This window comes from Macaca mulatta, chromosome 13 (genome assembly GCF_049350105.2).
Source record: "Macaca mulatta isolate MMU2019108-1 chromosome 13, T2T-MMU8v2.0, whole genome shotgun sequence".
Classification (NCBI taxonomy): Eukaryota; Metazoa; Chordata; class Mammalia; order Primates; family Cercopithecidae; genus Macaca; species Macaca mulatta.
The window spans coordinates 10800729-10826654 of NC_133418.1; the positions used below are offsets into that span (position 1 = coordinate 10800729).

Below are 25926 nucleotides of genomic sequence, written 5' to 3' on the forward strand. Positions count from 1 at the left end.
TGGCCATCTGCCCACCAACCAAGAAACTTGGAATCTTGACCCTCACCCCTCCTCACCTGCCCTATTTTGTGCCAGTATTGCATTACTTTTAAGTATATTCACTGACAGCTCATTTTGATGTCTGTAAGTTCCCCTTCAGTCTCCTTTTTCTAAAATCTTCTGGTTACATCTACTTTTCCACGTTAATTTAAAATCAGCCTCTGATTTATGTTACGGTAAAAATCTTCAGGAATATGTCACTGGAATTGTATTGTCGATACATGTTAGTTGAGAGAAAACTGTCGTTACAATATTGTTATCCCGTCTAGAGAACTGTGTTTTTTTTTTTTTTTTTCTGATATCTCAAAATGTTCATAATCTTCTTCAGTTAAATTGTATAGTTCTCCTTGTAAAGGTTTTGTACATTTATGATAGGGTGTCATACATAGAGATAATGGATAGTATATATATGCATACTTAGTATCTATAGAGAATACTAGTGTATTATAAAACATATTATTAGATACTAGTATATACTTGATACCAGTATATACTAGCATTATATATATATACACACACACACACACTCTTTTTATATGTTTTTTCATTGCTATTGTGTAGGCATTTATTCTGTTACATTTACAAATTAATATCTGGGATGGATTGGGCATTTTGAATTTGTGTTAGTCACTGTACCACATTTTCTTGTCATTTTTAAATTAAAAGATATTATTTCAGGTTTTTTAGGACAAAAAGTCAATCATCCAGGAGCAACAAAAACTTTGTCACTTCATTTTCAGTAGTTACTCATCTAGCTCTTCATCTGTCTGCTCTTCTCAGTTGACTGGGACGTGCAGAACGGTGCCGAGCAGAGACAGAGCATCCTTGTGTTATTTCTGGCTCTAATAGAAATGCTTGTAATGTTTCCTTTTTAAGTGATATGTTCACTATTGATTGCTGGCATATGTCTTTGTCACATTAAGGAATTTTTCTCCTCCTAGTTTACTGAAGAGCTGATAGTTCTTCACCTTTCCCGAGTTCACCCATGAACATGCCCAGACTGGCCGCAAGCCCCCTCTCACGTTGCTGTGCTATGGTCTCCACTGGGATATGCTTCCAGCATCTCCACCACTGCCTGCCAGTGTCTCCTCTGCTCCGGGCTTTCCTTGACCTGCTTCCTGTGCTAGCCCAGTCATCCCTCTTCTGCTTATTTTGTAACTGTTTTCGGAAGTATCTGACTTTGTATGAGACTACAAAGTCCTAGAACCCAGGTCCTTAACTATTCATCATTGGGTTCCAAATGCCCAAGACCCTGATACTTGTGCAGTAGAAACTCAGTGAAAATTGTTTTTATAAATGAACAAATGAAGGAGTCATTGATAAGTTTTTCTATGGATAATATAACAAGTAGGTGGTTCCTCTGAACTGGATAATACTTTATTATTATTACTATTATTATTATTTTGATAGAGACGGAGTTTCACCATGCTGCCCAGCCTGATCTTGAACTCGTGGCCCCAAATGATCTATCCACCTCAGCCTCCCAAAGTGCTGGGATTACAGACATGAGCCACTGTACCTGGCCTGCTTTATTATTTTTTGTAATTGCTTTCTCTGCTTCTTCCATTTTGTCTTTGTTTTTGTGAGGACATGGTCCTTTGAAAATATGCCAGCTATTTGAAAAGAAGGAAAAATTAACAAAAAGCTACATTTACTGTGTTAAATCTTGGTAGCCGAATATCTGTTGTCATTGCTTATCAAAGCCTAGGAGAGGTTACCCTTGAATATTAAAACATAGTTTATAAAAAATTTATATTAAAATGTTTATATTAAACAATTTTTAAATTGTATAAATATATATTAAACGCTTAAATTGTGTTTCCTGTTCAGGGAATAACTATTCGACCACTGGTGGAGTTTCTTGATGTCAAGAGGTCCAATACGAAACAACAAGCTGTCAGTGAAGAAATCTACTGTCGGGTAGGTGTTAAGAAAGTGTAATACCTTTAATGATAAAGGAAAAATATTTGAATTAGTCAGACAGCTTGGTACCAAGTTGTCCATTTCCTGAAGAAGAAAGGAATGGCAGGGTGACAGGGAGGAGACCCTGAAGAGGGAATGTGCTGAGGGAGTATAGAATAGATATGGCCCCACGGTAACTTCTCCAGGTTAGCTTGCTAAACTCCTGCATGAGTAGAGAGACAAGAAGATCCCTCTTTTTACTTCCCTCAGTCTGGAAATGTTCCTACTGGGAAATTATTACCATATTTCATACTTTTCAAAATTATTAACAAACTGTTATAGGTGAGCAAAATAATCGAAGACTTATCTAATACTGACATGACAAACATTTCATCAATTTGTGTGAAAATGAACTGTTTTATTGCTTTTGGTAATAAATCATAAACAAATAAGAAGCAAAAGCCATGAAGGTCTTCGGAGTTTAGAAATGATCTAAGTAGAGTGAAAATTATTGATTTCGGGTAAAGACTAATCAATTGGCCTGCTTTTTCTGTTTTAGTTGTTTGATCATGTGAAGACTGGAATTGAAGATGTTTGTGGACATTGGGGTCACAACTTTTGGAGAGACAAGTAAGAAGGTCTTTTGGGTTATGCCATTGGGTTATGAAGTGGCCCAGGATTCCTCTGAAAGCAGGACTTACCGATTTGTATTATTTTTTAATTGGAAATCTTTCCTGTGTTGTACCATAGTATGTCCTCTAAGATAAAGTTCAGCTATAATAGAGATGTGGAATAATAGTAGCTTAAACAAGGTAAAAGCTTATTTCCCTCTTCTGTAAATAGCCAGAGATAGGCAATTTACGTTTAATAGATGAGTTTTACTCCAAGACTCCCCAGGGTCTGAGGACCCTCTGTCTAGTCGATCCACTAAGAGTAGCCTTCATTTCCAAGACTGCCTCTTGAACCACAATGGCTGCATCAATATTAGCCATTAGAGGCAGCAAGAAGGATGAAAGATGATGAGGAGACAAAGCATATGTGCTATTAATAGCTGCCTTCTAACTGAAACCATCAGAAGCTGCCATATGATTCTTCTGATGATTGGCTTGGACTCAGTCATGTGGCTATTCCTCTCTGCAAAGAGGACTGAGGATTGCGATCTATTTGGCTGAAAACTAGGGCTTCCATTACTATCCATTTTTCCACACGTGGTGCAGGACTTTGTCAAATGCAGAGATTGAGACCATCTAAGCATGTAAACAGATGAGCAGAAATATATATATACATATATATATATACACACACACACACACACACACACATATATATAAAATTATCTGAAAAATTACATACATTTATATAAATGCATATACACACAGGCGCACACACACACAAACACACACACAAACACACACACAGAGTTTACTACTCTGTAAAAGGCTCTGTGTTGGATAAATACAATTCAGTACTGGTCTTCAAGGATCTTAAAGTTGAAGTGGAGAAGGTAGACTAGACAGGCAGAATTAGATGCATGCTTTAATATAAACTGAGAAACAGCGTCATGGGTCGAGAAGTTAGGGCCAATTCTGACAGCAGAGCTAGGAGCAGTGGGGTAGAGAAGCCAGCCCCCACCTGCTAGTGGGACCTCATCACGTACCTCTCTTCCTGACTGCACATTTGGCACTGTCCAGAGTGGTTGCTTGAATCAGGGCTTACATCATGGAACTTACAAGTGCTACAAATCAAGGCCCTTTGTTTTCACAGAGCAATTTGTTAAACATTTATTAGCACATCACTGGCTAGGCGAGACTTTCGAAGGCAGCATTTAAGCTAATCCCTGAAGACAGAAGAACGCGTTTTAAACTATATTTGGTAGATCAATCTTGTTTTATTTTTCCTAACTTGCTAACAGAACTTTTTCCCTCCACTGCTAATTTATATTAAATTTACTAACCTACCAATGTCTGCAAGTTAACACAAGGGAATTTTTTAGTGTTTCCTGTTTGCTCATATATGCTGGCATAATATTGGGCTACATAAGAAGTACAAGCCATAGACTCAGGCCTGAAATTCTGTAATATTATAGACACAACAAAGCAATCACACAGCAAGCAGACTCCTGTGTGTGTATATATATATGTGTGTGTGAGAGAGACCATTAGGTAATATAATGAGTGACAGAGACTTTCAGTGCTAGAACAGCCTTTACGAGCTTTACAACACTGTTTACTAATGTAGACAGGGCCCTGGGACTCAGCCTTACTATATAATGAAAGGAAAAAGATTTTGTTTGTATGGAGAGCATGCCCAATTAGCTACATGGGAACACAGGGTAATAAAATTAAGCAAATTATATTCTCCATTATAAAACAATTTTTAAATGGCCATTTCTCATGGGAAGTACGTCCTTTTCTGGAGGCAGGTGGTAGACCAGAGATCCTATACATCTGCCCTATGACCGTGGGACCTTCATAGCATGGAGGAGTCCTCGTCTGTGCCAAGTCAGTGGAACAGACCTTTTTGCCTCTCTTCTCCACTGTTTTCATAGCAATGCCTATTTTCTGCCTACCTTGTTCCTTTCAACCCAACCACTTTCCTCCCTTTCCCTAGCATCCCCTCAGTATTTTCCTGAAATGACATACGAGAGACGTAACCCAGAACAGCTGGCTCCCTTTCCAAAGTGAGTATTAGGTTCAAAATGTCTACTGCTGCTCTGCCTCCCACAAGGGGGAATAGAGATTGGCCTCGCACAGTCATCAGGCCACCTGGTCCTGGGGCACTGTCAGAAGAAGGAAGAGGTAGATGCTGTGGTCGTGTGGGTTTGGTCTGGAACTCAGGAGAAGAAATGTCAGAGAAAGTCTGGCTACGTCTGTCTTTCAGGCAGAGACATTATCTCTGGGGTCCATGAGTCTGCCCTAGGAACACATCCAAAGGCTGCCAGACTAATTGGCTGTAAGTGCTAAAGATGAGAGAGCCAACCTTGCCCCATGCCTGAAAGGGAATGTTACGTGGCTAGCATTTGCCACTGCAGTGGATACACTTCTTTTAATAATTTTGAAAGCATTGATGTATTTCCGTGCACAATTTTTTTTCCAGGAAAATTTCAAAGTTTCCAGGATTGTCAAAGGCACACAGGTAGAGCAGGGAAGTGGGTGCAGCGGGATGTGGTGCTGACACAGGACATTTTTAAAATGAGTTCTGCTGAGATCACATCCTTGGTGATTGTTAATGTTACTAAACATCAGCATCAAAAAGAAGCGATTGTTTCAGGCATGTTGAGTGTCTTTCCCTTTTCTCTGGAATCCTTACGCTGTGGATTTCCAGTGGTTCTGCCAGAGAATTCTTGAGGTATTTGATCCTTTGAGAATGAAGGGGGATACGGCAGGGACCCTTCTCAGTCTTGGCACAAGCAGTCTAATGATGGTGAAATAGAACACCTATGTGTAGCTTAGCAGAGAAATGAAAGGCGTGGAACTGAAGCAAGGAAAACACACTATCACTACACAAAATAGAGCAGATGCCATTGTCCTTGGTGCTTGTTCTTCCTTTTACTTCTCTCTAGTGAAAAGCTCAAACAACAACAATAATAAAAGTTTGAAAAGGTGTGTTGCTGCTAGGAGTCCTGGCCCAATGGGCCTAACATAAAACTCCAATTAAAAGTAGAAAAAAGTAGACCCAATCTTTAGTGGCCAAAAACAAAGCACATTCAGGATGGCTCTTCTTTAATTATTCAGAGCCCTCTAGTATTTAGAACAAAGGACTATCAACAAGAATGTGGGTTAACACTGATTCCTTTCATGGCACAGGTGTGTCTATAAACCTCCTTGGACTTGTGGTGACCACGTAGTACACTTAATTCTTTCTCAACAAATATTTATTGCATGCTGCTTCACTTATGTATTGACATTATAATGTTGTGTAACAAACCATCCCCAAAACTCAGCTGCTCAGAACACGTCATTATTATTAAAGTGCATGAGTCAAGAGGCTGACTGGGGTTGGGCTTGGCCAAGTTGAGGCCGGGCTTGTTCACGTGCTCCAGTGGGTTGGCTGGCTGCCCGCTGATTCTGGCTAGACCTATCTGGTGTGACTGGGGTGAGGTGACTCTGCTCCATGTGACAGTCACCTTTGTCCTGGGACTAAGGAGCCACTCTGTATATTTTTCTAATAGTGATTGTTGAAGCACAAGATGTAAGCCTCCATGTGCAAGCCCAGGTTAAGCCACTGCTTCTTTCATTGTGTCTGCTAATAGCCCACTGACCAAAGCAAGGAACATTATTGAGCATGCTGGCAAGGAACAGGGCAAAGCAAGTCATCTAGGCCATGGTGGAAGGCCATTGCCAAGTAATATGGCAGAGGATGTGGATACAGGGAGGACGTGGGACCAAATCATTCATTCTACCACATGTGCTTATAGTGTGCCAGGCACTCGTGATATGGAAAACAAAACAAAACAAAACAAAAAAAAAAAAACAAAACAAAAAAAAATGTAAGGTCTGCCCATGTAGACCTTACATTCTTGTGCCAGGAGACAGAAAGTAAGACAAGTACATTGTATGTCATGCTAGGAAGTGGTAACTACTATGGAGAAAAATACATCTGGGCAGCGAGATGGGGACTGCTGGGAGAGGAAGGCTGTGTGCAATTCTAACAGGATGGATAGGAAGGGCACTTTTTGAGAAAATGATTGTCAAGGAAAGACTTAAAAGAAGTGTAAAAAGTGAGCCCTGCCGGTATCTGGGGAAAAGGATTCCTAGTAGAAGGAATAGTAAGTATAAAGACTCAGAAATGGGAGCACTGCTGGTAAGTCTTTAATACAGGAAGGACACCAGTGAGGTTGCAGCTAAGGAAGAGGGGCACAGTACCAAAAGGGGCAGACCCAGATTGTGTAGGAAGTCACAGGGCATTGTACTTGTACCCAAGGAAGATGCAGAACAGTTACATCGTTGGACATATTTTAACAGGAGCACTTGGGCTTCTGTAGAAATGCAATGGTGGAAGTAGAAATGCCAATTAGGTGCTCACTACCAGAATCCGGTGAGAGAGAATGATGTTTTGGACCAGGGCGATAGCATTAGATGGGGTGGGAGATGGCTGGATTTTGTATATATTTTGATGGTGGAACCAACAGAAATTGCTGATGGAGCAAAGATTTGGAATACTGGTCTGCTAGGGCTGCCATAACCAAAGTACCACAGATTGAGTGGTTCAACAGAAATGAATTGTCTCATAATCCTGGGGGCTAGAAGTCAGACATCAAGGTGTCAGCAGGGCTCATATCTTCTGAGGGCCATAAGGGAAGGTTCTGTTCTACGCCCCTCTGCTTGGCTTGTAGATGGCTGTCTCCTCTCTGCCTCTTCACATCATCTTCCTTCTCTCTGTATGTGTTGGAATCCAAATCTCTTCTTTTTGTAAGTGCACCAGTCATTTTGGATTTGGGCCCATTTTGATGGCCTCATCTTGACTTAATCACTTCTGTAAACACTAGATCTTCAAATGTGGTCACAGTCTGAGCTACTGGGGATTAGACTTTAGCATATGAATTTTTGGCGGGACACAATTCAGCCCATAACATACAACATGAGAAAAGTAGAAGAATCCAGGATGACACCAGGATTTTTGACCTGGTGGAGTCATCGTTCACTGAGATGGGAGGACTCTGGCAGAATGTCAGTTCAGTTGGAATATGTTAAATTTGAGATGCCCCAGAGCTATCCAGCTGCAGATGTTGAGTAAGTAGCCAAAAGCTCATATCTGGGGTTTGGCCGAGAGGTTGGAGCTGGAGATACAAATGTGGGGGTCATTGGCATAGAGATGCTATTAAAAGCTAGGAGACTGGGCAAGATGGTGATGGGAGTGAGTGGCGGTATGAAAGAGAACCAAGAACTGAGGCCCAGAGCACTCCCACATTAGGAGGTCAAAAGAAAAAAACAAAACAGAGAGAGGGTGAGAAAGAGGTTGGTGTACCCCAGGGTGGTATCCTGGAAGCCAAACGAAGACAATAGTTTAAACAAGTGAGGGCAGGAAAGATGAGGATTCATAATTGCCCACTGCAATTATATCATGTGGTTCACTGACCACTTTGATAAGAGTAGCTTTAATGCAGTATTGAAGCAATGTGAATGTTCAAGAGAGAATCAGAGGAGAGGAATTGGAGAAAACAAACAGTGAGAACCTTTCTGAGCCATTTTGCTAAAAGCAGAAGTAGAGAAATGGTAAAGAGAGAAACATATGTATTTTAATCTGTAATTAGTGAATACTAGATTTATGTGCATCAGGGTCATATATAAAAATGTAGCAGTATGTGTCATATATACATATATGTGTATGTGTATATATACATATCTGTGTATGTATACATATCTATATGTATATGTACATACACATACATGCATACATATGTATAATACACACACACATGCATATGTGTATGTGTGTGTATATATATATACATACACTTACATATGTATGTATACACATACACATTTATACAGGTAGGCACCTACTAAATATATAAAATGACCAGATTAGCTAAATGCTGCTACTAAGTATTCTCCTGGGAATGGTGGAAATGACTTTATTGGTAAAAACAACAACAATTTTCTTAGTCAATCCAGTATTAATTTATTGAAAGTTTCTTTATTTACAGGTTTAAAAAGTTTGATGATAAATATCTGCGGAAGCTTTTGATTCGGGAAAACCAACCAAAGTCAAGCATTGTATCTTTATATAAGAAGCTTGAAATAAAACATGCCATTGAGATGGCAGAGACTGGGATGATAAGTACTGTCCCTACATATCCATCTCTAAAGTAAGTATGGTCTTGCAAAACAAAAGTTAGTATTGCTAAATATGCATTGATAGTATTTTGAAACTAGTAATAATAATTTTGAAAATTTGACCCAGGCCAGGTGCAGTGGCTCATTCCTGTAATCCCAGCACTTTGGGAGGCCGAGGCAGGCAGATCACTTGAGGCCAGGAGTTCAAGACCAGCCTGGCCAACATGGTGAAACCCTGTCTCTACTGAAAATACAAAAATTAGCTGGGCATGATGGTGTGCACCTGTAATACCAGCTACTCAGGAGGCTAAGGCATGAGAATCACTTGAACCCAGAAGGCAGAGGTTGCAGTGAACTGAGATGGTAGCACTGCACTCCAGCCTGAGTGACAGGGTGAGACACTGTCTCAAAAAAAAAAAAAAAAAAAAAAAATTGACCTGTGCCCTAGAAAGATGTCTTAAGATCTCACAGCAGAATGAGATTCTGGTTAAAATATGAAACCTTAGACATGTGTATGTTATGTTATTTTATATGTTTTATGTCCTGTTTTGTGTTGTGTTATTTTAGACCCTTGAGAGAAACAAGATTAAATTACCCAGGGAGGAAAACAAGGATTATAAAGAGCCTTAAACTGCTTCTATGAATTTTCCTAAACAATATCCAACTGATAAAAAATAACCAAATGTATGAGTAGACAAGAAAATGTGATTTAGGCCAGGCGCAGTGGCTCATGCCTGTAATCCCAGCACTTTGGGAGGCTGAGGCGGGAGGATCATGAGGTCAGGAGATCAAGACCATCCTGGCTAACACAGTGAAACCCTGTCTCTGCTAAAAATAAAAAAATTAGCTGGGCGTGGTGGCAGGCGCCTGTAGTCCCAGCTACTCAGGAGGCTGAGGCAGGAGAATGGTGTGAACCCGGGAGGCGGAGCTTGCAGTGAGCCGAGATAGTGCCACTGCACTCCAGCCTGGGTGATGAGCAAGACTCCGTCTCAAAAAAAAAACAAAAACAAAAAAAGAAAATGTGATTTAAAACATTAAGAAAAAGAAACAAAATAGTTGTAATAAGCATAACAGGAATTCAGATAACTGAATTATCAGACAGACTTTTAAAGTATAAAATGTGTGTGTGTGTGTGTGTGTGTGTGTGTCTGTGTCTGTGTCTGTGTATGTTTAAGGAAAGAAAATTACATTGAAAGTTTTGGCAATATCATGGAGATTATTAAATGGAAATTCTTGAGCTACAAACAAAGTAACTGACTTTATGATCTTATTTGATGTGTGTAGCAGCAGATTAGACAGAGTTAATGAGAGAAATGCTTAATTAGAAAATAGGTAATAAGGAAATAACCAAAATAAAGAAAAAGAGAAAAATACAGAAAGCTACATATTGAGTGCAAAACAGATAAATTAAAGACAATATTACTAGAAGAAAAGAAATACTCAATATTGTTCAATTTTAAATTTTCCTCAAGCTGATATTTGGATTCAATGACATGTCATTCAAAATCCCAGGGGGGGTGTGTGTGTGTGTGTGTGTGTGTGTGTATGTATGTTTAGATCAGTTGGTCCTAAAGTTTTAATGGAAATACAAAAAGTCAAGACAATTTTGAAGAGGTACAGACTTGGAAGGTTTACATTATTAGATAACAGGACTTCATATAAAGTTACATGATTAAGACAATATGATATTGGAACAGGACAGATAAGCAAGCCAGTGGAACAAAATAGTTTAGAACAGACCCACCAATATATGGAAATCTGATTAATGACAAAGTTTACAGAATAAGCAGTGGGGGAGAAAAGATGCCTTGAATAAATGGTTCTGATCAATTAGGTATTCATATGAAAATAAAATGAAATTAACCACTGCCTCACACTATCAAGTCAAGGTATACTGTAGATCTGAATGTGAGAAGTGAAACAATAAAGCTTTTGAAGATTCTGTAGGAACATACCTTAATGTTGTGATAGGAAATTACTTTTTTTAAACAAGCTCCAAAAAGCACAAGCTATAAAGAAAAAGATTGATATACTGAACTGTATTAAAATCATGAGATTTTGTTTAGCCCAATACATCCTTAAAGAGGTGAAAAGGCAAATCACAGACTGGGAGAAGATACTTGCCTCACATAACTGACAAAGGGCTACGGGAAAAAAGACAATCCTATAGAACAATGGACAAGGAACTTGTTCAGACACTTGATAAAACAGGATATGCAAATGGCAAATAATCATGTGTGTTCTAAAAAACATGCATGTGAATATTCATAGAAGCATTGTTTGCAATATCCAAAAATTGGAATTTAGCCAACTATACATCAACAACAAAACAGATGAACTGTGGTATACTTATACCATGGAATATTATACAGCAGTGAAACTGAATGCATTATAGCCATATGCAATAACATAAATGAATCTTCAGCATAATGCTCAGGAACAGAAGCTAAATGCAAAAGACTACGTATTATACTGTTTCATGTATATAAGGTTTAAGTTCAGGCACAATGAATCTATGACATTAGAAGTCAGAATAGTTATTACTGTTGGCAAAGAGGGAGAGAATTAGTGATTGGTAGGAGGAACATGAAGTAGTTTCTGGGATTCTAGTGAATGTTCTGTTTCTTGACTTGAGCAGTGGTTGTCTAAGTATGTTCGCTTCCCTGAACATATAAGATTCGTGTAGTTTATATTACATTTTATAAAAAAATTGTTTAAGTATAAACAGGGATGTAGTCATACACTTGTCACTAGATGTATGCAAAAATATTTTGGTAGGAATTTGGTGTGCACATTATATAAGAAAATGAGATATCAAAAAGATAGATCGTTACTTAATGACCTCTTATATTCCTTCCGACTCTGAAAATCCGTGAATTAACTTTGATGATCAAAAAAAAAAAAAAACCTGACTAGAAAGTGGGACAACTGTCTCAACAACACCACCTTTCCCTGAGAAAATGCTTCTCATAAACCATCTGAGCAATTGAGAGGAGGCAAAAATGAATCATCCAACTCTAGAGAAGTCTGTCCCGCCGAAGCATCAGTTCTGTTTGCTCCTCTCTGTGTATCCATTACCCACTGTGCACCAGGTTTTGTACCCAAGTAATTACTTTCATGATTGGTTCACAGCAATGCTAAATTTGCATTGAAAAATACAAGAAAACTATGCTCTTTAATTTCTGTGTCCTCAGTGCCTCTTCTAGAAGACTTGCATTTAGGCATATTAACCTTCCTGGCTTTAATTTGTTTTCTTGATTTTTCTTTTCTCTTTATTTTCTCGTACTACATATTTTTGTAGCCTGCCTCAAACCCTTTTTTGGAAGGAGTTAGAATAAAAACATGTAAATGCAGTCCCAATGGTCATTCTTTGCGGTGGTTACATTCCATAAAGTAGCCTCAAATACTGATACGCAAATACTGAAAGCTTTTTTTCTTCTTTTTTTGAGGCAGAGTCTTGCTCTGTCACCCAGGCTAGAGTACAATGGTATGATCTCAGCTCACTGCAACCTCCGCCTCCCGGGTTCAAGAGGTTCTCCTGCCTCAGCCTCCTCAATAGTTGGGATTACAGGCGCCCACCACCACGCCCGGTTAATTTTTGTATTTTTAGTAGAGACTGGGTTTCGCCATGTTGGTCAGGTTGGTCTCGAACTCCCAACCTCAGGTGATCCACCCCCCCTCATCGGTCTCCCAAAGTGCTGGGATTACAGGCATGAGCCACTGCACCTGGCTGCAAATACTGAAACGTTTTTCTATGGGGACATACAACGTTAGGTTCCTTTGAGCCTCTGGTCACAAAATTTTCATCAGCCAATCGATATGTAACCTATTTTATGTATGTTTATGTTTACAGATACCTTATTTAATATACATCACTAATTCACTGACATTGAATTCATGGTCAAGAACACTATGAACTCATGTATGACCAAGCTTACTTAACACATTTTCTCTGTAAGGCACATCACAGGCTTCTTGTGCTTGGGAACTCTAGACAGCACTTCGGCAATGCCTGGGGGCCATTTAAAGCAGTAGAATCACCAATAAATAATGTAAAAATATAAATAATCATAGCGCTAAATAGACTGTGAGAAGGACATTATTTATAGTACGAGAGTGGAAACAAGAAAGCAGACGCCTCCTTGTTCAACATCTTCAGGGAAAGTGTGTAAAATGACTCAAATTTTTTGTCACTCTGCATATGTCTGTGAATAACTGCAAAAATACTGAAATTCTGATATTGGGTTTATAAATCAATACTAGCAAGTAGGTGAGTTCATGATTATGGAACCCACAAATGAGGATTGACTGGATATACGTACATGTTATAAACGGTGTGTTTGCAAATATTTATGATGGGGTTTTTAAAATATGAAAACTTAATGGTAAATTGAAGTCAATTAGGTTTCTGTTGGAGAAAACTATTCTATTTTACTTTATTTATGGAGTGTTAGAAATAATAAAGTGATGTAGCATTATAAGCCATTGTAGTTTTTCTTCCTTGAAAATATAATGACATGAATAGACTCTGAAAACTTGTGAATTGTTAAACGTGCCATGAATGATTTTGAAACTGAAATAAGAGTTACAGAATTTGGAATTATTTTAAGTTACTGAATAATCCCCAAGGGCTATTTTTAAAACTGAAGACTCGTCTTAAATACTTATCGCTCTAAGGAAGAAAATCAATGATTCTAATATTTGTTGAAAGGTAAAATATTCTTTTTCTAAACTTTCACAGTGATTGTCGTGAAGAAAAAATAAGGAGGGCCACATCTACTGAAACTGATGAAATTCGAGAACTCCTATCAAGAAATCTCTATCACATCCGTCAGCGAGTGAGAATAATTTATGTAGCAAAATATTTACTTACCGTTGGCTAACAGGACGCCTTCTGGTTTTGCGCTGTAATTGGAGACTGCACCATGACACTGGGCTCAGCAGGTCCCATGCTGGGCATCTTCTCTCCTTCTGCTTCTCTCCACCCTGCTTCAGGGTCTTACTATCCTCCTGGACACCATGGCTGAAGCCTTGGGGTCCCCTGGGAGTTCTGCTGCTGTGCTCTTAGATATAAAGAAATGCACATGTAGACTAATTTTAAAGAAATGAATTGATTGCTGTTTGTTTTAAAGAAATAGTTTTATAGCTTAGACTTTTAAAATGGCGCTCACCCTCCTTGTTGTTTATAAAGTGCTATAGTTTCTTCTCTCCTGAGTCACTTCTTTCACTTCGTTTCCATTGTTAGCACCTTATTCTAATAATTTGCTAACAACACAGCTAAGGAATAGAGAGTGCCCTCAATTTTCCAAGCCCCATTTCAGTGTGTTGCATGCGTTAACTCATTTAATCCTCCAATGAGTGGTAGGTGTTACTGTTGTCGCCATTTCACAGATAAAGAAATTGAGGCACAGGGAGGTGAAGTGGCACTTGGGCTTGTCAGGAGTCCTCCTCACTCATGTGGGGGTGTTTCAGCAGCTTCTTAGCTGGTCTCCCCACAGGGTGTCCCCATTCCATCCACATGACTCTTACCTGACCCTTTTTCCTACAGTACCTTTTAATTTAAAATGAAACAAAACAATAGTTGTGGCTCCCAAGCTAAACTATTCATTGAAAATTTGGACTCTATTTCCAAGTTCCACTTTATCCAACCGTATTTCCACATCTCCCTCACCCATCTGCTCCCTGAAACACCCAGGGAGTGAGAGGTTCTGTTTTTGTACTTTGGCCCAAGTGGATTTCTCACTATCCCCCGGGAGCATCTCACACCTTCCTGTCAGCTGGACCAAAGCCTCCAGTTTTTAAGGCTCCCCCAACAGCCACCATATTATTCCCATCCTGTGGTTAAATGGAATAGCACTTGGAGCTTATACGGTACCATGTAGTTGCAGCACTTATTTCCATGATTTTGTATAATCGTGTTAGCCTTAGATGCTCAATGAGATAGTAATCTCCTCAAGGCAGGAATGAAGCTTTGTTCTGTGTTACGTTTGCATCTCTCAATAGAACCTAATATATTTCTGGACATGGGGATATTCCCAAGAAGTACATGTTTATTCTATCAGAAATGAATTTAATTATTTATGATTTATTTTAGGAACCACATTTTTATGTACCCTATAAAACTAAAAGCGGATGCCATGTACAGCCCTGGTTTAGGAATTTTATTTTTCAAACACTGGAAGGTAATCATTGTGAGGAGTGTCACCAGCTCTCTTCATGTGACAACCCAGTTGAAAAAAGGGAACGTTCTGAAGTTAGTCAGAAGGGCATGGCACCACCAAGTGGCTCAAAGTGGTTTGTTTTTAACGTCAGTAATTCCTATTCAAAAGAGGCTGTAGCATGGTGACTTGTATTTTATTTCCAGATGTTAATGATGGCTAAATACCTACAAGAGACATCAAGGTAGACACGGCACTTGATGAAATCAATCATTTTTCTCATTTATGAAAATCACACTTTTCAATGAAAAACAAACCTTATGATCTGACTTTTATTGAAGGATGAACTATGTGGCACATACCTGTAATACCGACTTGGAAGGCTGAGGTGGGAGAGTTGCCTGAGCCCAGGAGTTGGAGGCTGCAGTGAGCTATGAGCGCCACTGCATTCCAGCCTGAGTGACAGAGCAAGACCTCAACTCTAAAAAAGAAAAAGAAAAAAAAAAACACACAAAATGAAAAGAAAATATAAATTCTTTGAAGATCTGAAAACTGTTTGTTAATTTTTATACTCTTAATTTTTTGCTCTGCACAGGAGTTGTAAGTGCTTAGCTGAGGTGCAGATCCAAAGAAATGTGCTAAAGTCTTGGAATTTCTGGGGAAATGATCAGGGTTTTTTTTTTTTAATGTCCTCTATGTGTTTCATTTCAGACTTTATCCTACAACAGACACAGTCTGACTGCCGACACAAATGAGAGACAAGCCAAGGAGATTCTGATTCGCCGGCGGCACAGTTTGCGAGAAAGCATTAGGAAGGACAGCAGCTTGAAACGAGAACACAGGGTAACTGAGTGTGTGCCTCTGGGAGACTTCCAGGGGTGGAGCCAACAGCCCTTCCATTGATCAGCTGATGGTCATCATCAGCTCTGCCAATCAAGTGGCTGTTGACAGTTCTCTGAGAAGCTGCAGGAAGGCCAGGTGGCTGGGGGATGTGAGTGTTCGCAGGTAGTGTGGCCAGCATTGCAGTTGGTTCAGGGAACTGTCAATAAATGAGGAAAGTCATTTAAAAACAATATTGTGGGCCTGGTGTGGTGGCTCACACCTGTAATGGCAGCACTTTGGTAAGCCGAGGTGGGTGGATTGCCTGAGCTCAGGAGTTTGAGACCAGCCTGGGCAACATGGTGAAACCCCATCTCTACTAAAATACAAAAAACATTAGCTGGGTATGGTGGCATGCACCTGTAATCCCAGCTTCTTGGGAGACTGAGACAGAAGAATAGCTTGAACCGAAGTGGAGATTGCAGTGAGCCGAGATCGCGCCACTGCACTCCAGCCTGGATGACAGAGCGAGACTCCGTCTTAATAATAATAATAATATGATATATTGGCTTCACGTAGCAAGAATTGAGGCTTATTTTTAATAATATCCTATATTGGGTTGTCAGAAATCAAAATGGTTATATGTGAACAAGGAGTTACTTTATGTGTAAAATGTAGCAGTGTTAATTAAAAGTTAATTTAAAACGCTAGTGACTGCGGTACTTGAAATGCCAGTAAATTAGCTGTAGTAATACTTTTTGTTCTATTAATATCATTTTAAAGATTTATTAAAGTAAAAAAAAACCTTACATATATATATTTGTAAACATATCTTCTTCCCCATACGTGTAGGTTCTAAGTCTTTCTGGCAGTACTTTTATACATAGATGTTTCAGTAGCTTTTCTTTGAGAAGAGCCAGTGGTTTTCATATGTGTTTCTAATTTATTTCCCACTTATTTCTATTTCCCTTTGTAGGGATCTCCATTCTATTTTGGAAGGGATTTAATTATTTCAAGTTATAACAGTTACAGCCCTCCACAAAGTAATTTTGGAATCAGGAATTAAAATTCTGGTTTTTATCATGAAGTTTTGCCATACAATTTTTAATCTTTAATATACAATAAGTGCCACTTGTATCATTTAAGTACGATTTTATATTTTACAGGCTTCCACTTCAACCTCCCGATATTTATCCTTACCTAAAAATACAAAGCTTCCAGAAAAGCTACAAAAGAGGAAGACTATTTTTAATGCAGGTAATGAATATAGTTGGAGCTGAAAAATTTTAAATTTATTTGCCAATGTTTATAAACTAGACAAATTTTCCTATTATTTTTCTTCATTAAGCGTGAGTTCCAGAGTTTGCAAATCTAAAATAATAACTGGGTGAATTTTACTCCGCATTGCAACGTTTTGGAAAGGCATTCTGTGCAGATTCTAAAGAATCCAATCAGTTATTTTCCAGCAAATATTGTCACCATGGGGTTCAAGGGCAGGTAAACAGAAAGTTGTAATTCTGCAAATGTTTAAGTAATTAAAATTTTAAAGTAATTCCAATATATTTTCATGAAAGCAGCCATGTATTTATTCTGGCTATAACTATAAAGCTTTGTTATAATGTCTAATATCTTTTTAATGTGATAGTTATCTTTATGTAGACACTGAAGACATTGTCTGTGAACCCCAGAAGAACTATATTAGGATTTCATGTTATTAAAATGTGGGATGTCTAAGGGACTTCATGCAGAAAGAGAAAACCAAATACCATATATTTTCACTTACAAGTGGGAGCTAAACATTAGATACACAGGACACAAAGGCGGGAACAATAAACACTAGGGATTTCAAAAGGTGGGAGGTAGGGAGCCGGGCAAGGGGCAAGGGTTGAAAAATTACCTGTTGGTACTATGTTCACTACTTGGGTGATGGGATTTTTAGAAGCCCAAACCTCAGCACCATGCAATATACCCATGTAACAAATCTGCACATGTACCCCTAGAATCTAAAATAAAATTTTCTTTAAATGTGGGATGGAACAATCATTACCCCTCTTTTTTTGGTGGGGGGGCTTGCTTAATTAACTGTGAAGAGGGAAGTCTAAATGATGGCTGGTGGTAAAGGAGGGTGAGGCGAGAATAATCGGGGGAAGACAAGGCAGCACTGAATATTTAGAACAGTGGCCCTTGGTCCCACCAGCAAACATGCTCTCAGTTCCCAAGAATGTCAACTCCTGGACAAGCATTTTGTTCACTGCCTTACCCACAGCGCTCCAGCACCTGAATCTGGTTCCAAAGCTGTCTCCTCCCTTTGTTTGCAAAGGGTTTTGGCCCTTTTGTGGACATGTAAAGGAAATCAGCAAAGCCGTGTTTGAGGTTCCAGATCAAGGCAAGAATCTTCTCCATAGCATGTGATTATCAGACCGCCTGCTGTGTGCCAGATGCCAGGCTGAGCCCTCCTGGGATCATCCCTGTGGGGCAGATGAGCACAGCTGCTACTACCAAAGGGGCTCGGTTGGAATCCCAGCTCCACCACCTACAGATACCTCTTGAACCTAGTTACCCCATCTGTAAAGTAGGTGATTGTGAAGACAAAATGGGCTAACGCATTTGAAAAGACTTAAGACAATGCCTGGCACACAGTAAGCTCCTCAAAGTTAGCATGAATATATACTTGTGGGCATGGGTGCTCGCAGGGGTTATGTGAGATGCACAAGGCCAATCACCTAAAATTAGCACAAGCCCGCTAACCTCCCCTCTCCCCAGAGTCCCAGGACGTATCAGTTGCCTGACCCACTAAGGTACTCTTGCAATGCCTTCTCTCTAAAATGCTTGCCCACCTTGTCTTTTGCTCCGTGATAGATGGCAATAGCAGTGACTCAGACACAGATGCCGGGACCACCGTGCTCAATTTGCAGCCCAGAGCCAGGCGCTTCTTGCCAGAACAGTTCTCCAAGAAATCCTCCCAGGCCTATAAAATGGAATGGAAGAACGAGGTAGATGTTGAATCTGGCCGAGAGAAGCCCAGCACCCCCCCAACACCCCACAGCAGAGAAAAGGGCACCCAGACGTCAGGCTTACTACAGCAGCCCCTTCTCTCTAAAGACCAGTTTGACCCAGAGAGGGAAGACAGTTTGACTGAATGCATCCCGCCCAAGCCACCACCACGGTTGGTCTGGAGGGCATCGGAACCTGGAAGCCGGAAAGCCAGATTCGGGAGTGAGAAGCCTTAATAGAAGCAGCCAAAGCAGATGTGAGTGTCTGACCCAGCACAGCTGTGCTTTGTTACTCTGAAACCCGACAAAACAGTGGAATCCATGAAAACTCTCTGTGCATCTAAATACTTCCGGGGGGCGATAGATTCATGCCACGGATAAATGAGGCAAATCCGAAGAAAAGGAAAATCCAATAAAAGATAGTCCCACAAAATGCCTTTTGTGACTTACAGGTGGCAATTGTATTATTTGCAGGCCTGAAAAAAAAAAAATGGTAATGTGTGCCTTTATTGAACTTGAATGACAGAACTTGAAATTTTTAACACACCCTTGTCGGTGAAGATTTTAATATATTACGTATGTGCTTCAGATTTTATTTATGAAAAAATATGTATATCTGTAATCAGTCGTTAAGTGAATGGCACTAAAAGTATCGAGAACAGCTTTCTTTCCCAGGGGAGAAGGATGGTGTTTGGGGGTGACTCCTAAGCTCAGGGTGGAAGCTTTTCCCTGTCCTGACCCGATGGAGCAGCTGGTAAGTGAAGAGCACAGCTGGAAGCAGAGACACCTGATGACTCAAACTGGGCAAACAATCAGAACGTCATCCTGAAGGAATGGCCTGACTCCCAGAGCGCAGATTGGAGGTGCCAGGACTCCTATGAACTACTGAGAGTCTGTTTTTTAACTTGTTCCTCTGTCTACTGTGTGTTTGGGGGTGACATCAAAATTCCATTTCTTCTTCTTGTTTAAATGGGGCAGAGAGAAAGGATGCCCAAGTATCCACCAGCTTATTGTGTTGACAGATTTGGGAGCAGCTTTTGATGAAGTTCCACCCATGAGGGTCCATGTGGCAAGTGGGGGCACAGGGGAGCACCTGGTTACAACTTGCTGGTGGGTTTTATGTTGTGCAATAGTAGGAGGAGGAGGCAGGTGATCTATGCCGATCTATGATCACCTGCTTCAGCAGAATTTTTCTGTAGAGTGATGCTTGAATTTTGAGCCTCCAGGTTAGAGGCTCCAAGCAGACAAGGAAGAAAGTTTATAGATACAATATTCTAAAGTTTAACAAGTTGAGTTGGTGAGATATCAAGTTTTGAATTTTATTCGGGAAGCACTTTGGAGAATGTGGGAGTCCTACTGTTTTGCACTAGTCTGTAATTTGTTACCTCTCCGCATTCGATAATATAGTAACTCAGAATTTTCATATAAAATTGAATTATACTCATTGGAGTACTTTTTAAAAGTACAGCAGAAAGAAAAGAAGTGGAATATAAGCATTAAAGATTAGTATTTGATTCTCTATCTCTTAACTGTAGATTTTATTGGCCTGTCTTTCTTCTAAATAATTCTTTAAAACTTGACTGGAACACGCTCTGCATTTCTGAGTGTAGAAAGTAAATGAAGCCACTCACACAGTCCTTTGATTTCCCACTGAAGATACCCCAAAGGATGCAAGTGCCTACTGTATTATCAGGAGGGAAACATGAAAATCTTAAGACAAAAATCCTCAGAAGTGGTTTTCCACCCCTTCACCACCTCCACCAACAAGGAGAAGTAAATCTACACCTTTTTCTCATGTTCTAAAGTCTTAGAATACTGCTGGATTGTCAAGCATGAGACACAGCAAAGGTTACATACACAAGGTACAAGTTCATAGGAGCACAATTCCTTGATCCAGGGAAAGTAGCATAGAATGCAATTTGAAAACTACAGGCTTAGGACTTTGTGCCAAAATCTCTATTTTAAATGAAAATATTTATATATATAAATACATTTATTCTGCTTAACACAAATGAAAACTGACATAAAATTTTATAACATGATTCATCAAGATATGTGATGTAGATTTTTGAGAATGCCAAAAATCAATTTTCAGAATAGCTACAGTATGAAATCTGAAAAGAAATACAGAAATTGAAAGTGACCTTAAAGAATAAATTTCCTCATTTTTCCTGGTTTCCTATGTTTATAACTATTTTAAAGAGTTTAACTTTCTGGAACTGAAGGGGAAAACATGAAAATGTTTACATCACTTCTTGTTAAGCAGGTAGACCAAATTCAGCTTTCAGTAATTCATCCATATAGAATTTGGATGACCATGTATAAAGGAAAACTTAAATCTTAATTACTATCAGTTTTTTTCTTGTTTGTTGAATGACAAAGGCAATAAAAATAAATTTGACTTTGGCTTTTTCTCTATACTTTCTTCTTTTTGTAACTCTTAAATTCTAGTCACTAGTCATTATGAAGGAGAGTATTGACTAAATATTTTCATAATCTAAATACTGTCACAATCTAAATTTCTGTACTAGAGAGAGCCCTAGTCCTTTGTAAAGCCCTTCCTTCGTCCAAACAACACTTGATCCAACCAAAGTTCCAATGTGACTGTAGATTTTTGATAGGTCTTCGGTGTTGGTTGTAACAAAATTTGATTTGAACTACCTATAAGTGAAAAGTCGGGGTTTATTACTTTATATGTAATGCTAAGGGGAGACTGTTGGGAACAGTTATGTCAGTGAGCAAACTAGAAATTGGCTTCAAAGTCTGATACTTTTAAAAGCATGTGTTTTGTGCGTATGCTCACAAAGTGTCTGTGAAGAGATTTCTTTCAGCTTTTGCTCAGCTTTATGGTGGGGTGTATTATTTTACCTGGGCAGTGAGGGTATTGATTTATATAAAAACTGTAGAGAAACACAGTTAGTACAAGTCTCAGCACGTTTTGCATTTATTGTACTGCCCAAATTGTGTTTATGTTAAAAGTCGTGTTTTATAATCTGCAATATTTTTGTCAAAGTGCACACTGTACTTTCTTCTTAAAAATGTGATTAAAGAGATCACTTTGTCCGGATGAAGCAGCTGTTGGCATTATCTGCTGAGGTTTGACCACCACGTGCTGATTCTCTCATCAATCTGAAAAAGAACACTCTGGCACACACGAGGTTAAAGTGTGTGGCTCGCTGCTACTTTTTATCCCACTTTTTAACCAACCCTTTCTTCAACCCCCTTCTAAGGAAAGCAGAAGCCCCGTTTGGTTACCAGCTTCGTGGCATAACCATGGCTCCTCGTCCCTGACAGATGACACCTTCCTTTAGAATCCCCCCAGCGTCATCCACTCTGTGTCTAGCTGACACCCTCAGACGGGTCAGCCACCCTGGGGGTGTGCAGGTCAAATATGCAGATGGGGACTTTGCAGACCACTTCAGTGTCACGCTGGCACATCATTTTTTGATCCTTTTTCTTTTTAAACTTCCTGCACCTTTTCAGATAAAGTCATATCTTACTAAGTGTAGCTAATACACTGTAGCTTTGTTCTCTTAATTGCATGGTCAAGAAATGAGTTTTTCTAGGTGTAGAGTTAACCTGTCTACTGTGAATGGATTATTACACACTTTTCAATCTACACAGCATATGGATTATGTTGATGACTCAGAATGTATTCTAAGACCTTTCAGTACGTGCAGAGGTTGTATGGGAATCTGTTGTTCTTCTACTGGAGGGTACAGAAATGTCACTGCATGAGATGCCCAGCAGACAGAATACCGACACAGAGGCTGTGATTTTTCTGATTTCTGGAACAAAATATCTTGAATTAAAAATTCAAACATTTTTATCCTTTTTTATGTTATTGGCTCCTGTTGATTCATAAGTATGACTGGAGACTAAATTTCTAATTTAGATGAAGCTGTTTGTATCCAGTTAGGATAACCTTGCTTACCAAACGAATTTTGTATATGTACATGGACAAAGGAAATTTTTCCTTGTTTCTATGAAAAATCTTACCAAAGTTTAAATATTAAATCACATGTGGCCGGGCGCGGTGGCTCAAGCCTGTAATCCCAGCACTTTGGGAGGCCGAGACGGGTGGATCACGAGGTCAGGAGATCGAGACCATCCTGGCTAACACGGTGAAACCCCGTCTCTACTAAAAAAATACAAAAAACTAGCTGGGCGAGGTGGCGGGCGCCTGTAGTCCCAACTACTGGGGAGGCTGAGGCAGGAGAACGGCATAAACCCAGGAGGCAGAGCTTGCAGTGAGCTGAGATCCGGCCACTGCACTCCAGCCTGGGCGACAGAGCGAGACTCCGTCTCAAAAAAAAAAAAAAAAAAAAAAAAAAAAAAAAAAAAAAAAAAAAATTCACATGTAAACCTTTAATCACTTATGGAGAAAATGGTACATACGTGAAAACAGAACCGTCCCAGTTTTTATATTTGTGTATGAAACCACTCTCGTTTGTGTTGAATGGAATTGTGATGGCTAAAATTCTTGAAAGGTAAGAGCTTCAGAGTGTTGAAAATTTCAATTCTTTTAATTCCAAATGCATATATCTCAGACTAGGCTAACTCTATTACAGTGTAACAGAACCTGATTAGAGGAATAAACATTTTAATTGGTTCATTAATTGTTATATCTAAAAAGGCTCTACAAAAGGGCTCAAAGATGGTATATGCTTTTAAACATTAAATACGGCCTTCCCATGCAAACGTAAAGAAAAAAAGTTAATTCCAATTATTGCCTTACCAAATAATTTTTAAAGATTATGCAAAAGACATGTATTAACACATCAAATTTTAGGTTTCCATGAATACTTTGGCATCTGATTAATAAACAGTGGATTTCCTACCATAACCATATCTTACTATTGAACCTTTAGTTTAAGTCCTTTTTTACAATAAAGTAAGCTAGAGAAAAAGTGTTAAGAAAAAGAGAAAGAATATTAGGAAGTGGAAATGGAATCATAAGGGTCTTCATCCTTGTCACCTTCATTTTGAGTAGGCTGAAGGGGAGGATTTTTAGCTAGAAAGTTATTTTGAATGGCAGTTACAGTTCATTCATTTCAGTGTTCCAGTTCATTTCAGTGTTATTCATTCCAGAGAGATACACAGTGAAGGTACTTTGAAGGTGACCCAAGGAAAATGCTCACCCTTGTCAGTGATGTCACAGACTGGGCCTGACAGATGTTAGGCTTTGTGATGGCCAGGCCTGTGCTTCAGCCCCACAGAACAGATAACTTAAGGCAAACGCCTACCTAGTCATGTACATACAGACCCACAAGGGTCCAGCCCCAGAGTCAGCGGCGGAACACCTTTATTAGGTTTGCCTTGGATATTTTATGTGGTTCCAATCTCATTAAGCAAACTTGGGACAGGTGTAGGTAGGTAAGCTCTCACACCAAAAACTAGTTCTCAGTCTGGACAAGAGGCTGCGTCTCAACTACTCAAAATGGCATGGGGATTCTTTGGTAAGCCTGAAGGAAGACTGTCTTCTATCCATGTTATCAGTTGCAATCATTAATAGGTATTTTAACCACTTTCTTCCCCTACAGTGGATGCTTTGAAAAAAGAACTGTATCAAGATGTAGAACTGATCAAAATACAATGCTTTGTTCAAACAAGATCCTTACAGTTCATTCTTATGCTGTGTGAGTTATCAGCAATAATTAACACTCCTTCCTTAATGTTTATAATTAATTATCTTCTCCCTGGAAGGAAAAATACAAGCTGTGTGAAGTCATTTTAAAAAATAAGAATCAGTGGCCAGGAACCGTTGCTCATGCCTGTAACCCTAGCACTCTGGGAGGCAGGCAGAGGTGGGTAGATCGCCTGAGGTCAGGAGTTTGAGACCAGCCTGGCCAACATAGTGAAACCGTCTCCACTAAAAATACAAAAATTACCCGGGCATGGTGGCAGGTGCCTGTAGTCCCAGCAACTCGGGAGGCTGAGGCAGGAGAATTGCTTGAACCCAGAAGCAGAGGTTGCAGTGAGCCAAGATCGTGCCACTGCACCCCCGCCTAAGCGGCAGAGTGAGACTCCATCTCATAAATAAATAAGAATCAGTAACGTTCCTTTTATTGAATCAGGAAAACAGAAGTTTTGCTTTTATTGTTTTAGTAGACAGCTATCTATAAAATGGTGTTTAGATACCTGTTTGGGAAAAATAAGAGACCTAAGTATTTGTGCATCTGCTTAACTAGAAATAAATCCTATTGTGAGACGTTACCTTAAAACTACAGTTGACCCTTCAACAACACAGATTTGAACTATACAGATCCACTTAAATGGGGATTTTCTTCCACCTCTGCCACCCCTAATACAGCAAGATCAATCCCTTCTCCTCCTCCTCCCCTTCAGCCTACTCAAAATGAAGGTGACAAGGATGAAGACCCCTATGATTCCATTTCCACTTAATAATATTTTCTCTTTTTCTTAACACTGTTTTTCTAGCTTACTTTATTGTAAAAATATAGTATATAATACATGTAACATAAGAATACATGTCAATTGACTATTAATGTTGCTGGTAGGGCTTCACGTCAACAGTAAGCTATTAGTAGTAAATTTTTAGAGAGTCAAAAGTTACACTCAAATTTTCTACTGTTTTGGGGGCTTGGCACTCCTAACCCCTGCATCCTCCAAGGATTAACTGTCCTCTATTTACTGGCCCTCAGTATAAATATCAGATTACGTATATATTTGGTATCTGCATAATGGTTTTAAAAGCCAAAGCCTTGTTTTTACTATATGATGTGTTCTAGCATACTGGAGATTACATTTTTCAAAGCACTTCTGGATCCTGAATTGAAATACGTGGCAAGATACATCAGCAACTTCTAAAAATACAACTTATAAGAATAAATGGGCCGGGCGCGGTGGCTCAAGCCTGTAATCCCAGCACTTTGGGAGGCCGAGACGGGTGGATCACGAGGTCAGGAGATTGAGACCATCCTGGCTAACACGGTGAAACCCCGTCTCTACTAAAAAAAAATACAAAAAAAATTAGCCAGGCGAGGTGGCGGGCGCCTGTAGTCCCAGCTACTCGGGAGGCTGGGGCAGGAGAATGGCGTGAATCCGGGAGGCGGAGCTTGCAGTGAGCCGAGATCGCACCACTGCACTCCAGCCTGGGTGACAGAGCGAGACTCCGTCTCAAAAAAAAAAAAAAAAAAAAAAAAAAAAAAGAATAAATGATAGTACCTCATTACAATTATAAAGGAGTTTTTTTTTTTCTTTTTTTGGAAGAGA

General features: G+C 39.5%; 2 protein-coding genes across 3 annotated transcripts in view; one reads left to right on the top strand and one right to left on the bottom strand.

Moving 5' to 3' along the window:
* Positions 1–18664, bottom strand: part of LOC106993093 (uncharacterized) — a 49357-nt gene extending 30693 nt beyond the window's left edge. For both annotated transcript variants that reach the window (XM_077958952.1, XM_077958953.1), the window contains exons 1-4: positions 18535–18664; positions 17958–18165; positions 15241–15359; positions 13594–13783 (exon numbers count right to left, since the gene is read on the bottom strand). In XM_077958952.1, the coding sequence (XP_077815078.1) occupies positions 13594–13783; positions 15241–15359; positions 17958–18100 (452 nt within the window). In that variant the 5' untranslated portion in view covers positions 18101–18165; positions 18535–18664. The remainder of the gene's footprint in view (positions 1–13593; positions 13784–15240; positions 15360–17957; positions 18166–18534) is intronic.
* Positions 1–19092, top strand: part of SLC9A2 (solute carrier family 9 member A2) — a 91060-nt gene extending 71968 nt beyond the window's left edge. Inside the window, exons 6-12 of the mRNA XM_001108368.5 lie at positions 1870–1959; positions 2501–2571; positions 8591–8752; positions 13462–13558; positions 15590–15721; positions 16864–16954; positions 18557–19092. Of these exons, the coding sequence (XP_001108368.3) occupies positions 1870–1959; positions 2501–2571; positions 8591–8752; positions 13462–13558; positions 15590–15721; positions 16864–16954; positions 18557–18927 (1014 nt within the window). The 3' untranslated portion in view covers positions 18928–19092. The remainder of the gene's footprint in view (positions 1–1869; positions 1960–2500; positions 2572–8590; positions 8753–13461; positions 13559–15589; positions 15722–16863; positions 16955–18556) is intronic.
* The last annotated feature ends 6834 nt before the right edge of the window (positions 19093–25926 follow it).